A 16,883-nucleotide genomic window follows, 5' to 3' on the forward strand; every position below is an offset into this window, starting at 1 on the left:
TGGCCAGACACCTTACCCCCAGCCTGCTCCTGCCCCCTCGCCCTGGCCTGTTTCACACTACAAGGGCCACACGCTGGTTTTCTCCCACCTGCCAGCGCAAAAACCGGGGTGTGAGCGGCACTGCCGGCCGAACAGGCTGCTGGGCCAGGGCACCTCACCCCCTCGGCACGCTGCTCCCCCGGGATCACGCGATCCCAACGGCAAACCAGCGCACACGTGACTCGTGGGAACGACACCCCTGGGTCAGTTGGAGGCGGCCGGTAACGTTGAACCGGCCCAACAGTCAGTTGCCGCCTCCCCCGCGCTCCCCTCAGGGGCCAGGCGAGGGCCCCTCCCCCGCGCGGCGGGCTGGGCTTTCGCTCCGGCTCTCGGGGCGGCCCCCGGGCGTTACCTGCTCCCGCCGCACTGGGCACCAGCAAGAGGAGGACGAGCAGCCACAGCGGGGAGCCCGCCGCCTGCATCGGCCCCGCCGCCGGTTGCAGGGCGCGTGGCAACACGGAGCCGGCCGGGCCGAGGCGATCGGCTGGCTGGGTCTGGAGGGGCGGCCCCACCTCTGGGGCGGGGGAAGGAAGCGCGTGGCCCGAGGCGGGAACCGGCCGGAGCTCCCCCGGCGGGGCGCTGTGCGGCTGCCGGGACTGTCCGCTCCGGCTGCTTCTCGGCGCCCCCGGGAACGACTTGTAGCCGCCGGGGCCGGGAAGCATTTGCGGCCTCGCTGCAGGGGTGGGCCCAGCTGGTGCGTGGGGTCTCGCCAGAGCAGGCTCCCAGGGCGCCAGGTGGGCGGGTGGCTGCGCCGCATTCTCCCTGCTGCTCGGTTCCCCGCCAGCACAACAGACTTGGGTCCTTGGGGCTTCGGATCTGGCTGCGGTCGCCACTCTTGGTTGGCCGTGTTCCTGGAGAATTAATTGCAGGACCGTTCCCAGAGACCTTAAGTAGGGCTGGCTTTGGGGGTTCCAGACCCAGGGCAACGGGGATGTGGAGCGTCAGGCAATCGTGCTCCACTTCTTTCCCCCCCCAACCCCTGCCCCCCTGCTGTGCTCCTAATGCACCCCTGTCCCCTTACTGGAGGGCTTGGTGTGGGGTAGCAGCATGGCTCAGCACCTCCCCGCACTCCCAGCAGGAGCCAAAGTGACCCGTCAGCCTGCTTGCTTGCCCCCAGAGCCCATCTCGCAGACTGCTGCACTCCACTTCCCGCTGCCACAGTGAAGCGGAGCCCCGTGGGCTGGGAGATGGTGGTGGAGTGGTGCAAGCTGCTGGTAGCCCCGCTGCCAAGTTGCACCCTTCTCCCAAGTAACCCCCCAGGCTGCCCTGGGCCCCATGGCTAACATGGAGGACTGTCCTGTCCGTAGTAGGTGTGTTTGTGTGTAAATGACTAACCGTTTAACCAATAATTGGATGCTTATTGGTTATTGGTGTTGTTTACACTTGGTGAAGCCTCCCAAGGAACCAGGCCAGCAGGGGCTGGTAGCCCCTCTCCTGGGGAGGCTTCGCTGTGGGCTCTGCCTAGCCTTATATAATAGAGCCCACAGCATGGGAACTCTGTAACCTCTGAGATTTTTCGGCACTTACACAGTGACCCTACTAGACTATTTTTAATGTCCCTAGACCATAGGACAAGTCTCTAGTGCCTGGGGGGGGGGGGTGAACCTTTTTCGGGTCCGGGGCTGCTGACCCGCAGAAAAATCGGTTGGGTGCCACACACAAGTGAGAGCCAAACAAACCAAACCTTCACTGATGCCCCCAACTGAGAAGGAGAGAGACCACATCTGGCCTCTGGGTCTTAGGTTCCCCACCTCTGGTCTAGCACTTGCAAACCTAGATCTGTCCTGGAGCCACATCCCCAATACCTGAAGGTGTATCTACGTTGGCACGATCTTGTGCCAAAGCGGCTGCTTTTGCACAAAAACATGCTGCCTGTCTACACTGGCAGGCAGTTCTTGCGCAAGAACACTGGCATTCTAATGTGTGAAATCAGTGCTGCTTGTGCAAGAACTATGATGCTCCCGCTCAGGAATAAGCCCTCTTGCGCAAGAGGCCAGTGTAGACAGGCAACATGAATTTCTTGCGCAAGAAAGCCTGATGGCTAAAATGGCCATCGGAGCTTTCTTGCGCAAGAGAGCGTCTACACTGGCATGGATGCTCTTGCGCAAAAGCACATCTCTTGCGCAAAGGCATATGCCAGTGTAGACGCTCTCTTGTGCAAATATTTTAACGCAAGAACTCTTGCGTTAAAGAGTATTTGCACAAGATCATGCCAATGTAGATGTAGCCTTAGAGTAGAAAGGGTTTGATTTTCTGCTCTGTTCACCAGAACATTTTTATGTGTCTGCTGAATTTCCTATTTTGCTCTAGTCCACTGCTCCCTATTTATTTCAAGATCTAGTTTAAAAAAATCTTCCCTTATGTTTATGGTTAAAATAATCTAACAAACTGTTCCTGCCTTTCTCAAACCTGGGCTACATTCAAAAATTAGATGAACCTGGTTACATTGCTCAGGCTGTAAAAAAAAAAAAAAAAAATCTTGTGCCCTGTGTGCTGTAGTTAGGTTGACCTAACTCCTGATGTAGACTGGGATATATCAGTACCATATAGTACCACATGGAGCTTACCTGTCTTCTTCCTTATCTCTTCATTTTTAGCGCTGGCTTCCTCTTTGTCTTTTTGAAAGTCTCATCACTATACACATGAGCCACTTTTTTGCAGCTGCCATAATCTGGAACAAGGTTTGTCTTATCAACTGGATATTTTACTTCAGTCTCATTAAATTATGTATCTTTTCTTGTCTAAGGCTATATCTATACTGGAAGACTGTGTCATCTGCTTTTGCGGAAAAACTTGCCAGCTGTCTACACTGGCCGCTTGAATTTCCGCAAAAGCACTGACGATCTCATGTAAGATTGTCAGTGCTTTTGTGGAAATACTATGCTGCTCCCATTTGGGCAAAAGTCTTTTTCCGAAAGACTTTTGCGCAAAAGGGCCAGTGTAGACAGCAGAGATTTCTTTTCCGCAAAAAAGCCCCGATCGCAAAATGGGCTTTTGCAGAAAAGCATCCTGCCAATCTAGAAGCTCTTTTCTGGAAATGCTTTTAACGGAAAACTTTTCCGTTAAAAGCATTTCTGGAAAATCATGCCAGTGTAGACGTGGCAGAAAGGTTTGGCGACAAAAGTGCTGTCGATATGCAAAAGTCACCAAAACAGCAAACTTGCCAAATCTGTTTTTCTGCCATTCCTTCTCAATGCATGTCCACATTGTTAGCTCCCCGGTCAACAGAAAGAGCAAAGCTATGTGAGTAAACATCTCACAGTGCCTGGCATCACCTTCAGTCACTAAGCACTGTGGGAATGTGCAACAGAGCGCTAGGCATTTTGAGAATGTGAAAAACGTCCCGCCAGCCACCTCTTCACTTCCCAGCCCTTGAATGACAATCCTTGTTGTGAACTCCAGCATCTGCTGTGAGAAATCATGGATCCCAGACTTCTCTGCCATGTTGTGTTCAATGTGCTTAGATCATCGTGTATTGCAGCAGACCTACTTATGCACTAATACAATGGATGAAGACTCAAATGCAGACAACAATGTGAGTGGCAAGGAGAGCAGCGAAGTAGCATTGCATTGGAATGTCACAGAGCAGCTGTACAGAGTAGAGCATCGCTTTTGGGCTAGGGAAACCAGCACTGAGTGATGGGATTGCATTGTCATGCAGGTATGGGATGAAAATCAGTTGCTACAGAACTTTTGGATGTGTAAAGCAATTTTCTTGGAGTTGTGTGTTCTGAACTGCAGTGCACCCGAATAAGAGCTGCTCTCTGTACAAAGCATGTTGCAATTACTTTGTGTAAGCTGGTGACTCCAGATTGCTACCATTCAGTTGCAAATCAGTTTGGAGTGGGGATGTCTACTGTCTGGGCAATAACTTGCATTTTGTTGCATAGGACTGTGAATCTGGGAAATGTGGATGACATAGTAACTGGCTTTGCTGACATGTGCTTTCCAAATTGTGGCAGGGCAGTTGATGGCACACATTCCCATTATAGCACCGCCTCACCTTGCTTCAGAGCACATCAATCGTAAGCGGTATTTCTCCATGGTGTTTCAGGCGTTTTTGGATCGCCATGGGCATTTCACACAGATAAATGGAAGGTGGTCTGGAAAGGTGCATGATGCATGCATCTTCAGGAACAGTGGCCTGTACAGAAAGCTGCAGGCTGGAACTTTCTTTCCAGATCAGAAAATTACAGTGGGAGTGTGGAAATGCCCAGAGTGCCCTTTCAACTCTGGCTCATGAATCCTTACTCAAGGCCCCTGAACAGCAATAAGGAGTGGTTCAACAACAGGCTAAGCCAATGCCACACAGTTGTTGAAGGTGCCTTTGGCAGATTAAAAGGGAAATGGAGGTGTCTCTATGGCAGGATGGACTTTATAGAGAATCATAGCCCCAAGGTGGTGGCCTTATGCTGTTGCTTACATAATTTATGTGAAAGTAAGGGAGAAGTGTTTAACCGTGGGTGAAACAATGAAACACAGCACCTGGACACTCAATTTAAAGAGCCAGACACTCATTCTGTCAGAGGAGCCCATAGGGTGGCCATCAATATCAGGGAGGCTCTGTAATACCGCTTGGACAATGAGGGGCTGTGACAGGACGTGCACACCCTGCACTGAAGCTGGTGAGATTAAAACCCTGTGGGCAGAGGAAGTCCCGCCCTTTGACCAGACTGGGCAAGCTCCAAATGCTGGGGCAGCATAAAAGGCAGCAGAGCAGCTCAGTCTGGGCTGGCCAATGAATGGGAAGGATCTTCAATTGGAGCTTCACCAGTCAGTGACACAGACAGCAAGAGACAGAGCCCAGGAGACCGCTGCCATGCATCCCCAGAGCAACCCCAAGGAGAAGCAGCTTCTGGGGAACTAGAAGACCCAGCCATTACATGGATGCCTACCAGCACTGGTAGGAAGTGACCCGTGTAGGAGTGGCCTCCCCCACCCAGATAAACTTGGTGGCTGTGTCTACACTGGCATCCCTTTCCGGAAAAGGGATGCTAATGTAGACTTTAGAATAGGCAAATCCGCGGGGGATTTAAATATCCCCTGTGGCATTTGCATTAACGTGGCTGCCGCTTTTTTCCGGCTTGGGAAACAAACAATTTAAACAAACAATTAAAACAATTTAAATGGCTGCTGTGCTGAACCGACAAACAGCTGATCAGCTGTTTGTCGGCTCTGCGCACTAGTCTGGACGCTCCCGCGCTGACCTGAAAGCCCTTTATCGACCTCCCTGTTATGCCTCGTAGGATGAGGTTTACCGGGAAGGTCGATAAAGGGCTTTCATTTCGGCTGGGGAGCATCCAGACTGCCCTGATCTGCCGACAAACAGCTGATCGGCAGAGTGGGGCAGCCATTTAAATTTAAATGAAGCCGTGATTATTTAAATTGTGGCTTCATTTCCCTTTGCCGAACAAACAAATCTATATGGTTCCGTCAATGGAGCCGTGTAGTTTAGACGTACCTTTGGTTACCTCCCTCCAGTAAGGGCCCCACAACCTCTCTGATCACCCTCTGGGTGCAAAAGGTTTGGGGTGCTCCAAGCAGGAAAGTATCTTGAACGCTAGCCACCCATTTCTCTGAGAAGATGCCGTGAGAACCATTTCACAATGAGCCAGACATCAGGAAATAGATTTTAAAGTTCCTGGGGTTTGCAGGTGGGGGGAGAAATCTGTTTAAATGGCTGCAGACCAGTGGAATTCAAAGTGCTGGCCGGAGTGGCTAATTGGGCATTGTGGGAAACATGCTGGAGTTCAATAAACTTGATTAAAAAACCTACTGTAGGATGCACTGTGTGACTGTTGACAGAAAAAGGAGGGAGAGAGACAAAGGTCCTTCGCAGAGCTGGAAGTTTTTGTTACCAAAACTGGGTGCTTGTTGCGACTTTTGTCACGTTGCAATGTTGAATGCTGTCAGTGTTTTGTGTGTTGTTTTGGTTTTTTGGTGGGTTTTTTTGGTGACAAACTCTGCCAATGTAGGCAATGCCTTATTCTTTTAATATCCTTGTTCCGCTGTGTATTATTACACTTGAATCTTGTTATTTAACTTTGTTTTGACAAGTTGGGAAACAGTTGGATTTGAATTAGAATAATTTGCAAGAAGTCTCTGAGCTGAATGCATTTTAAATGTTAGATAATTTAGTAGTAAGGAGGTTAAAGAGCAGATGATACTTTAAGGAAAACTTTGATAAACATTCTGTGTTGTAGCCATTCTGTTTTATGTCATATTTTGAGTTTCTTTCTCATTTTTTATCTATGATAGGGACACTTGCATAAAAACAGAATTGTTATTTTTCAGGAGTCGTCTTTGCCTGTTGGCTAATCTTCAGGTAGAGTCTGACGCTGCTCCCAATGAAGTCAATGGCAAAATTCTTACTGACTTCAGTGGAGCCGAATCAGGTGCATAAATGATCCTGTAGTTCAGTGGTTCTCAAACTGTGGTCCATGGCCGCATTCCAGGTGGTCTGTGGCTCGAGTTCAGCTCCTCACTTCCACCCATCCTCCCTCTCTCCACAGCCAGGAGTTTGCGCTGGCACTCCACAACTTCCCCACCCCTTGTGAGGTTGGCGCGCCAGTGTTGGCATCCCTCTGAGGGGGCGAGCTCCAAGCCTCCCTGCCAGATCAGCCTCATGAGGAATAAGCAGAGCCAGAAGCGGCTCCATGCACTGCTGCTCCCCCTGCCCCAGCTGGGGAAACTGCAGCGTGTTGTCGCACTGCCTGGAGGCTTTCCTGCAGCTCTCATTGGCTGGAGTCCTTCCTGGGACACGATGCCTGAGCGGTGTGAGGTGCGAAAGCAAGTAAGTTCCCTCAACCCTCATGCCCAGCCCTCGCACTCCTACTCTCCTCCTGCACCAGCCCCTGCCAAGACCCTGCACCTCCAGCCTGCTCCTGCACCAGTCCCCAAGTTGGACACTCCACCCCCAGCCTGCTCCTGCTTCCTCCCACCCTGGCCAGACACCCTACCCCCACCCTGCTCCTGCACCCTCCTTGCTCCTGCACCCTCCCTTGCTCCTGCACTATAATGGCAAGGAGAAAGGAGGGTCAGGGCACAACAGGGAGGCAAGATCAAATCAGTATCTTAGATGCCTATATACAAATGCGAGAAGTATGGGTAATAAGCAGGAAGAACTGGAATTGCTAACCAATAAATACAACTATGATATCATTGGTATTACAGAAACCTGGTGGGATGGGACGCATGATTGGAATGTTGGTATGGAAGGGTATGGCTTGCTCAGGAAGGACAGACAGGGAAAAAAGGGAGGAGGGGTTGCCTTGTATATTAAAAATGTACACACTTGGACTGAAGTGGAGATGAATGTAGGAGATAGCTGTGTAGAGAGTCTCTGGGTTAAGCTAAAAGGGGTAAAAAACGAGGGTGATATCATGCTAGGAGTCTACTACAGGCCACCTAGCCAGGTGGAAGAGGTGGATGAGGCCTTTTTTAAACAATTAACAAAACTATCCAAAGCCCAAGATTTGGTGGTGATGGGGGACTTCAACTATCCAGACATATGTTGGGAAACTAACACAGCGAGGCACAGGCTATCCAATAAGTTTCTGGACTGCATTGGAGACAACTTTCTGTTTCAGAAGGTTGAAAAAGCTACCAGAGGAGAAGCTGTTCTGGATTTGGTTTTAACAAATAGGGAGGAACTAGTTGAGAACTTGAAAGTGGAAGACAGTATAGGGGACAGTGATCACGAAATAATAGAGTTCATGATCTTAAGGAAAGGTAGAAGGGAGACCAGCACAATTGAGGTAATGGATTTCAGGAAGGCAGATTTTGATAAGCTCAGAGAACTTGTAGGTAAGGTCCCATGGGAAGCAAGACTGAAGGGAAAAACAACTGAGGAGAGTTGGAAGTATTTCAAAGGGACGTTGTTAAGGGCCCAAAAGCAAACAATTCCGCTGTGTAGGAAAGATAGAAAATATGGCAAAAGACCAGCTTGGCTTAACAAGGAGATCTTGCACAATCTCAAAATAAAAAAGGAGTCTCATAAAAAATGGAAACTAGGACAAATAACAAAGGATGAATATAGGCAAGCAACACGGGAATGCAGGGGCAAGATTAGAAAGGCAAAGGCACAAAATGAGATCAAATTAGCTACAGGCATAAAGGGAAACAAGAAGACCTTTTATAAATACATTAAAAGCAAGAGGAAGACCAAGGACAGGGTAGGCCCACTGCTTAGTGAGGAGGGAGAAGCAGTAACAGGAAACTTGGAAATGGCGGAGATGCTCAATGACTTCTTTGTTTCGGTCTTCACCGAGAAGTCTGGAGGTGTGCCTAACGTAGTGAATACAAGCAGAAAGAGGGTAAGTTTAGAAGATAGGATACACAAAGAACAAGTTAAAAATCACTTAGGAAAGTTAGATGTCAGCAAGTCACCAGGTCCTGATGAAATGCATCCCAGGATACTCAAGGAGCTGATAGAGGAGGTATCTGAGCCTTTAGCTATGATCTTTGAAAAATCATGGCAGACAGGGGAGATTCCAGAAGACTGGAAAAGGGCAAATATTGTGCCCATCTATAAAAAGGGGAATAAGAACAACCCAGGAAACTATAGACCGGTCAGTTTAACGTCTGTCCCAGGGAAGATAATGGAGCAGGTAATTAAGGAAATCATATGCAAACACTTGGAAGGTAATAAAGTGATAGGGAATAGCCAGCATGGGTTTGTGAAGAACAAGTCATGCCAAACTAATCTGATAGCTTTCTTTGATAAGATAACGAGCCTTGTGGATAAGGGAGAAGCGGTGGATGTCATATACCTAGACTTTAGTAAGGCATTTGATACGGTCTCGCATGATATTCTTATTGATAAACTAGGCAAATATAACTTAGATAGGGCCACGATAAGGTGGGTGCATAATTGGCTGGATAACCGTAGTCAGAGAGTGGTTGTTAACGGTTCTAAATCCTGCTGGAAAGGGATAACAAGTGGAGTTCCTCAAGGGTCTGTTTTGGGACCCATACTGTTCAATATCTTCATCAATGATGTAGATATTGGGATAGAGAGTACTCTTATTAAGTTTGCAGATGATACCAAACTGGGTGGGGTTGCGACTTCTTTGGAGGATAGGGACATAATTCAGAATGACCTTAGCAAGTTAGAGAAATGGTCGGAGGTAAACAGGATGAGGTTTAATAAAGAGAAATGCAAAGTGCTCCACTTAGGAAGGAACAATCCGTTCCATACATACAAGATGGGAAGCGACTGTCTAGGAAGGAGCATGGCGGAAAGGGATCTAGGGGTCATAGTGGACCACAAGTTGAATATGAGTCAACAGTGTGATGCTGTTGCAAAAAAAGCAAATATGATTCTAGGTTGTATCAACAGGTGTGTTGTAAGCAAAACTCGTGAAGTCATTCTGCCGCTCTACTCTGCACTAGTTAGGCCTCAGCTGGAGTACTGTGTCCAGTTCTGGGCGCCACATTTCAAGAAAGATGTGGAGAAATTGGAAAGGGTACAGAGAAGAGCGACAAGAATGATTAAAGGTTTAGAGAACATGACCTATGAAGCCAGGCTTCATGAACTGGGCTTGTTTAGTTTGGAAAAAAGAAGATTAAGGGGGGACATGATAGCGGCTTTCAAATATCTAAAAGGGTGTCACAAGGAGGAAGGAGAAAATTTGTTCCTCTTGGTTTCTGAGGACAGGACAAGGAGTAATGGGCTTAAAGTGCAGCAGGGGAGGTTTAGATTGGACATTAGGAAAAAATTCCTAACTGTCAGGGTGGTCAAATATTGGAATAAATTGCCAAGGGAGGTGGTGGAATCTCCCTCTCTGGAGATATTTAAGAACAGGTTAGATAGACATCTGTCAGGGATGGTGTAGACGGAGCTTGATCCTGCCTTGAGGGCGGGGGGCTGGACTCGATGACCTCTCGAGGTCCCTTCCAGTCCTATGATTCTATGATTCCCCCCCTCCCCCAGACATCCTTCCCCCCCACTACTCTTGCACCCTCATCCCTATCCCATTCACTGGCAGCCCTGTCCTGCACACTGAACCCCCCCCCATTTTTGTCCCAACCCCAGAACCTGGGGGGGAGGTTCCACAAAATCCACTAACCCCAGAAGTGTAAATCTGACCCATGGGAAGCCCTGAACCTCAGTCCTCCCATCCCCTCTCCTTATCCAGTGGGGCTAGAGTGCCAGAGAAGTGAGGTGTCTCAGCTGGGGGCTACATCTGTGAGTACTGGGGTGGGGGCTAGATGGGTATTTTTTTGCTTCTCACTTGTGTGGTCCCCAACTGATTTTTTTTTTGTGTGGATCAGTGGCTCCCAATTTGAAAAAGGTTCCCACCCCTGTAATAAATAAAGAAAATATGGGAACCTTTTGTGTTGAACATAAACTAATATTTTACTTTATTTAAAATGAAGTTTGATAAACAAACATGAGAAAGTTAAAATGCTTAATCTGTTTAATAATTTACTATTTCCTTTCTTACTGGTTAAATTAAACAATTCTCCCTAGATGCATTAGCAAAATGGCTTGGGTGTAATTAATGGTGATTTTCCAGTAGCACAGGGGTGGGCAATAATTTTTGATGGGTGGGCCACTCCAAAAATTTTGAAAGGTTGGGTGAAGAAGAGAGCTTTCAGTAAGGGCTTGGGGTATAGGAGAGGGTGTAGGATCTGGGAGAGAGGGTGTTTGAGTGAAGGAGGCAATTGTGACCTGGGTTAGGGGTCTAGGGTACAGAGGTTTGGGTTCTGACCTAGGGCAAGAGTGGGTTGTGACCTAGGGCAGGGGACTAGGGTGCAGGAGGGGGTAGAGGGGTTTGGGCTGTGACTTGGGGCAGGGGACTGGAGTGCAGAAGTTTGGTTTGTGACCTGGGGCAGAGGATTGGGTTGCAGAGTCTGGGAGGAAATAGCGGGCAGAGGGTTTGGGTTATGTGGGGTAGGGGCACAGAGTTGGGGTGCCAGAAGCAGGCTCTGCCTGGGAGACTTACTTGCTTGACTCCCAGCCAGCAGGCTTCTCAAGCAGACTTCCTGCTTGCCCTGTCCCCTCACTGGCTGCAGGAGCCTTGTGGTTTTTGAACAGCTACAAGTAGTGTTCCCTCGAACATTTTCTATCCTTGGCAGGGTTGAATTTTCTTTTGGGTGGGTTGAAATTTCTTGTGTGCAACACGAATATTGAGGTAGTGTGTGGATGTGCACTGCCAATACTGTACAAACAAAACACACACAAATGTTTAAGCAGTCCACATGTGTGGAAGAAAATATATTAAACAAGACATCTGTGTCTAGTTGTTGTGAAGTACCCTTAGTGACTACAAAGATGCTGTACAAAGGTAGGGAAATAGCCTTCTTCCACTTGCGGAAGACTAGAAGCTGCAGAACAAATTAACACATGGCTTCAGTTTGTTGACAGATGCATGTTTGAAAGAGTTTGCAAATAAGATTTCATTCTATAAAACTAGCATCACACTTAGTACTTGCTACTTCTGACTCATAAGAACCTGAACTTTACCACATAGTAAAGATTTGGCCTTTATGCAATACAATATACCATGTATTAATTAGTAACACAGGATTTTTAAAAGATCATTAAGTTCAGAGTTTTAGATATCTGCAACATTCCAAAAAAAATCTGTTAAAAGAATATTTTTCTTTCTTAAGCTACTAACACCTATAGGGCATGTCTACATTAGCCCCCTAGTTCGAACTAGGGAGGGTAATGTAAAACAGGACAATGTAGCACTTTAAAGACTAACAAGATGGTTTATTAGGTGATGAGCTTTCGTGGGCCAGACCCACTTCCTCAGATCAAAGAGTGGAAGAAAATTGTCACAACCATATATACCAAAGGATACAATTAAAAAAATGAACACATATGAAAAGGACAAATCACATTTCAGAACAGAAGGAGGATGGGGGGGGGGGAGGTAAATGTCTGTGAGCTAATGATATTAGAGGTGATAATTGGGGAAGCTATCTTAGTAATGAGTAAGATAATTAAAGTCTTTGTTCAAACTTAGGCGTAAAGTGTCGAATTTAAGCATGAATGACAGTTCAGAGGATTCTCTTTCAAGTGTAGTCTTAAAAGGCCTTTGAAGCAAGATGCAGGTAATCAAGTCGTTGAGACAATGTCCTTTCTGGTTGAAATGGCAAGAAACTGTTTTTTCTTTGTGATCCTGTCTAATATCTGTTTTGTGGGCATTGATCCTTTGGCGAAGTGTCTGAGACGTTTGTCCAATGTACATAGCAGATGGACACTTTCGGCACATGATAGCATAAATTATTTTTCTGGATGTGCAGGAATATGTGTTCTTGATCTTATAACTCACTTGGGTAGGTCCAATAATGGTATCAGCAGAGTGAATATGTGGACAAAGCTGGCAACAGGGTTTGTTGCAAGGAAAGGTACGAGGGTTGGTATTAGTGTGGTATGTCCTGTGGTTGTTGGTAAGAATCATCTTGAGGTTAGGTGGTTGTCTATAGGAGACTATGGGTCTGTTTCCCAGAGCCTCTTGGAGTTTAGTGTCCTGTTCCAGTATAGGCTGTAATTTATTGATAATGTGTTGGACAGGTTTAAGTTGGGAGCTGTAGGTGATGACAAGTGGTGTTCTATTGTTGGTTTTCTTGGGTCTGTCTTGTAGTAGATGGTTTCTAGGTATTCGTTTGGCTCTTTCAGTTTGCTTTTTTATTTCTCCGGGTGGGTAGTTGAGGTTTATAAATGCTTGGTAGAGATCCTGAAGTTTCTGGTCTCCGTCAGTGGGATTAGAGCAGATGCGGTTGTATTGAAGGGCTTGGCTATAGATGATGGATCGTACAGTGTGTTCTGGATGGGAGCTGGAAGCATGTAGGTAACTGTATGAGTCAGTGGGTTTTCTATAGAGGGTGGTGTCTAATTTTCCATTGCTGATTTGTACTGTGGTGTCCAGTGTTTCTTGGCCATGCGTCCAGATCATAAAGATGTCATCGATGTAGCATAAGTAGAGAAGAGGTAAAAAGGGATGGGAGTTGAGGAAATGTTGTTCTAAGTCAGATATTAGCATACTGTGAGGCCATGCGTGTACCCATGGCTGTGCCGCTGATCTGGAGGTATAAGTTGTTCTCAAACTGGAAATAATTGTGGGTGGTCCTTAGTTAGAGTTAACTGTTACACCTCGTGGAATGAGGTGTAACAGTTAACTCGAACTAAGGACTTAGTTCAAGTTAACGTTTGACTGCTGCCTGTAGCCGCGGGCAGTTAGTTCGGACTAAGGGGATTTAACAATGGGGCCCGGACGGGAAGATGCAAATAAAGCCCGGGATATTTAAAGCCCGGGCTTCATTTGCAACTTTGAATGCCTACATTAGCCTCCCTAGTTCGAACTAGGGGGCTAGTGTAGACATACCCATGTAAACTTTGTTTTGAAATCATGCACGTTTCCTCCTGGCACACAAACCCCCCACGCAGCCTGCTTTCCCTCCCTCCTCCAGCCCAGACAGAGAACTGCAGCAAGTAAGTCAGACACCCGAAACAAACTGCCCCCCTGCCTCCACCTCACTGCACAGATGCCAGCATCCACCCACTTCTTTTTTGCCCATGTAGTCAGCCCCTTACCTCCCTCTTCCCAGCCCAGAAGGCTTGAAGAAACTGCTGGATTTCTGCCTCTCTCTCTCCCTCCTCAGACAGATGGGACTCTCCAAACTCCCCTCCCCCGCCCCACTCCTCAAACCAATTAATTACTCCCTCTCCCCAGCCACTTATTCCCTGCTTATCTGCTCTGGGAGCTCTTTAGTTCAAGCAGCACAGCTCCATTTAGCTGCTGCTTACAGACGCCCTGCCTCCCGCCAGTCAGTTGAGCTCCCTGTCTGCATGGAAGCTTTGAACCTCTAAGCCTGGCTCAGATAATAGCTGTGTGATAGCACGGCTTAGAGGGAACTTCGGCAGCCAATGGGATTGTGCTGCGGGCAGGAGCAGTGCGTGAAGCATCTCCTATCTCCCCCAGGCTCACGGCTGTTGAGAAGTGATAGAAATGTAGCCGTGTTAGTCTGGGGTAGCTGAAGCAAAATACAGGACTATGTAGCACTTTAAAGACTAACAAGATGGTTTATTTGATTTGTCCTTTTCATATGTGTTCTTTTTTTCAATTGTATCCTTTGGTATATATGGTTGTGACTATTTTCTTCCACTATTTGATCTGAGGAAGTGGGTCTGGCCCACGAAAGTTCATCATCTAATAAACCATCTTGTTAGTCTTTAAAGGGCTTCATAGTCCTGTATTTTGCTTCAGCTGTTGAGAGAGCCCTGTAGCAGCTTCTCTCAGCAGCATGTGAGGGGCAGGCAGGACTCTGCCTGAGGCTCCTCTGGCTCGTAGAGAGTATCTTGCCCAGGCCTGCATTAGCAAGTTGTGGTCCATGGAAAGATTTGCATCAAGTCTTGTGGGCCACAGGCCAAAACGTTTGAGAACCACTGCTGTAGTTAAAGCACGGAGTGGGGCACCAAAGGGCATGCTTCAATCAGCCACTAGGTTGAGACAGCACAGATTAACCAGGCCCTCCACCCCCACCCCCCAAAAAAGCAACCTCCTGAAAGATTTGACAGATACTATGGTATAGACCAGGGGTCGGCAATCCCCAGCACGCATACCACACGCGAGCCGATTTCCCATGGCATCTGGAATGGGAGTTCAGTTCTGCGCCTTCCCTTCTTGCAGCCAGGAACTTGTGCTGCAGTTCCAGCCTCAGCTGCACAGGCTGGGGGTGAGGAGGGGGGGAAGAGGAGAGAAGAGGCACATGCATCCGTGGGGCTGCCCATCCCTGGCCTGGGCATGCAGCTCCTGGGAGCTAAACGGTTAGCCCTCCCCCTTCCTAGCTACAGGCTTCTTGCTTCAGGAGGGGACAGGGTTGGGCCTGCTCTGCAGAGCCAGGGCTGGGTGGCTGGCACGCGTGGCATGCTGGGGCCCAGTATGCTCCCCGTGGGGTCGGGGAGCCCCTTCTCCAGCACCCTGTTGCGCCCAGCCAGGCTGGAGCCAGTCCTGGGCAGCCCCAGGCTCTCCCAGCCCCAGAGCTGCAGGCAAAGGGCTGGGCCGGGCCAGGCATGGAAGAGACTCCCTACCCCTACCTCTCCTCACCCCAGCACTGCTGGCCTGCTGGTGAGTGCACTGGGGGCATAGGGATGTGGGGACAGGAAGGGGGTGAAGGAAGATGCGAGGGCATGATGGGAGGGGGCAGGAGTTGCACTGTGGGGAGGATGGGGCAATGCAGGGGATCAGGATGAGGAGGGGGGATCATGGAGCTGAGAGGAGCAAGGCTGAAGCAGAGGGAAGGTGTGATGGGGGGATACAATTCTAATTTGCAAAAAATGCACTTTGTAGTAACTGCACTTTTCTTTACTCCACACTTCTTTGCCTCTCTCCCCAGCTAGCTATTTGGCTGCATTCTCACCCTCTCAACTTTTCTGCATTACTCCCCCAACCTCCTCCTGCTCTCAAACTCACTCTCGTAGTCCCACCACATCCTCTCCTGCCCCCGCAGACTCCCTTCCAGATCCTGCACTCTTCATGCCATCCTGCATCCCTATCCCACTCGCTGGCTGTCTTCTCCCACACATTGAACTCCTAATTTTTGTTCCCATCCCAGAGCCTAAGGGGGTCCACAAAATCCACTAACTCTGGAACCCTAGAAACGTAAATGTAGCTTATAGGAAGCCCTGAACCTCAGTCCTCCCTTTCCCTTCCCTTCACCCCACGGGGGCTGGAGTGCCTGAAGAATGAGGTGTCTTAGTTGGGGGCCACATCAGTGAGGGTTGGGTGTTTTGGATTAGTGTTTTTGCTTCTCACTTGTGTGGCCCAGGATAGGAGGGTTAAATCTTGGCATGTCATTTCTGAAAGGTTGCTAATCCTTGGTCTAGACAAACTTGTTTGCCTCCTTCACAGCCACAGCACAAGACTTCTGAAAAACCTTTAGTCTGGTCTATCAAAACCTTTGCTAAGTCAGATGTAGCCTGAGTTCACCACCACCAGCATGATTGTCTTCTCTCTTGCTTCACAGGTCATTTGCAAACCAGGCCAAGAAGTGAGGATGTGGCTGCAGAAAAATAAGGATGCCTCAGCATTTGTTTATGTGTCTAGAATATTTTATTATATACTGCAAAAATCAATAAACACAAATGTGTCAAGAGTTTTTGTCATTACCAATGTCTAATTTTATAGCCTATCCTTTATAGGCAGTCCCCGAGTTACGCGGATCCGACTTATGTCGGATCCGCAGATACGAACGGGGATTTTCTTGCCCCGGAGGACTGGAGTGGCGGGACACCTGGTCCCGCCGCCCGCCTCCTCCGGGGCGAGAAAAGCTGCTCCCCGTCTCCCTGGTCTGCTGCGGGAGCCAGCAGACCAGGGAGACGCTGAGCAAAGCGGAGCAGGACCCGGGCCGGACCGCGGCGCTTCCAGCTGATCTGGAAGCGCAGCAGGTCTGGCCCGGGTCCTCCGCTGCTTTGCTCCGCGTCTCTCTGGTCTGTTGGGGAGGACGCAGCTAGTGCCCCCCTCAGCAGACCAGGGAGATGTGGAGCAAAGCCCGGGGCCTGTGGTAGAGCAGGTGGGGCACTGCCGGTTGGTCCCACAGCACCGCTTCTTGGCGCTACTGGACCAACCCGGCAGCACCCCAGCCACTCTGCCCCAGGAGTCCTGATTCAGCCGCTGCTGATCAGTTTCAGCAGTGGCTGAATCAGGACGCCTGGGGCAGAGCAGCTGGGGTGCTGCTAGGTTGGTCCAGTAGCGCTGAGGAGCGGCCGTGCTACTGGACCAACCCAGCAGCACCCGAGCTGCTCTGCCCCAGGCGTCCCCAAGTTAGCCGCTGCTGAAACTGACCAGCGGCTGACTACAGGAAGCCCGAGGCAGAGTTGCTCTGCCCCG

At 49.0% G+C, this 16,883-nt stretch overlaps 1 protein-coding gene and 1 long non-coding RNA gene across 7 annotated transcripts in view; one reads left to right on the forward strand and one right to left on the reverse strand.

Annotated features, from left to right (window-relative positions):
- Window positions 1–701, reverse strand: part of NEMP2 (nuclear envelope integral membrane protein 2) — a 37,219-nt gene extending 36,518 nt beyond the window's left edge. For both annotated transcript variants that reach the window (XM_089779856.1, XM_075934181.2), the window contains exon 1: window positions 392–701. In XM_089779856.1, the coding sequence (XP_089635982.1) occupies window positions 392–701 (310 nt within the window). The remainder of the gene's footprint in view (window positions 1–391) is intronic.
- On the forward strand, window positions 398–16,605 carry LOC106731320 (uncharacterized). Of its 5 annotated transcripts, none has more exons than XR_012905370.2 (5): window positions 398–531; window positions 2,637–2,720; window positions 6,334–6,434; window positions 6,552–6,832; window positions 16,021–16,605. It is a non-coding gene; the product is annotated as an uncharacterized LOC106731320 (long non-coding RNA). The 5 variants fall into 5 exon arrangements; XR_016350099.1 differs by lacking the exon at window positions 398–531 and adding an exon at window positions 596–733; XR_016350100.1 differs by lacking the exons at window positions 398–531; window positions 6,334–6,434 and adding an exon at window positions 596–733.
- Window positions 16,606–16,883: the final 278 nt, after the last annotated feature.

Source organism: Pelodiscus sinensis, chromosome 7, assembly GCF_052426305.1.
Source record: "Pelodiscus sinensis isolate ZL-2025 chromosome 7, ASM5242630v1, whole genome shotgun sequence".
Classification (NCBI taxonomy): domain Eukaryota; kingdom Metazoa; phylum Chordata; order Testudines; family Trionychidae; genus Pelodiscus; species Pelodiscus sinensis.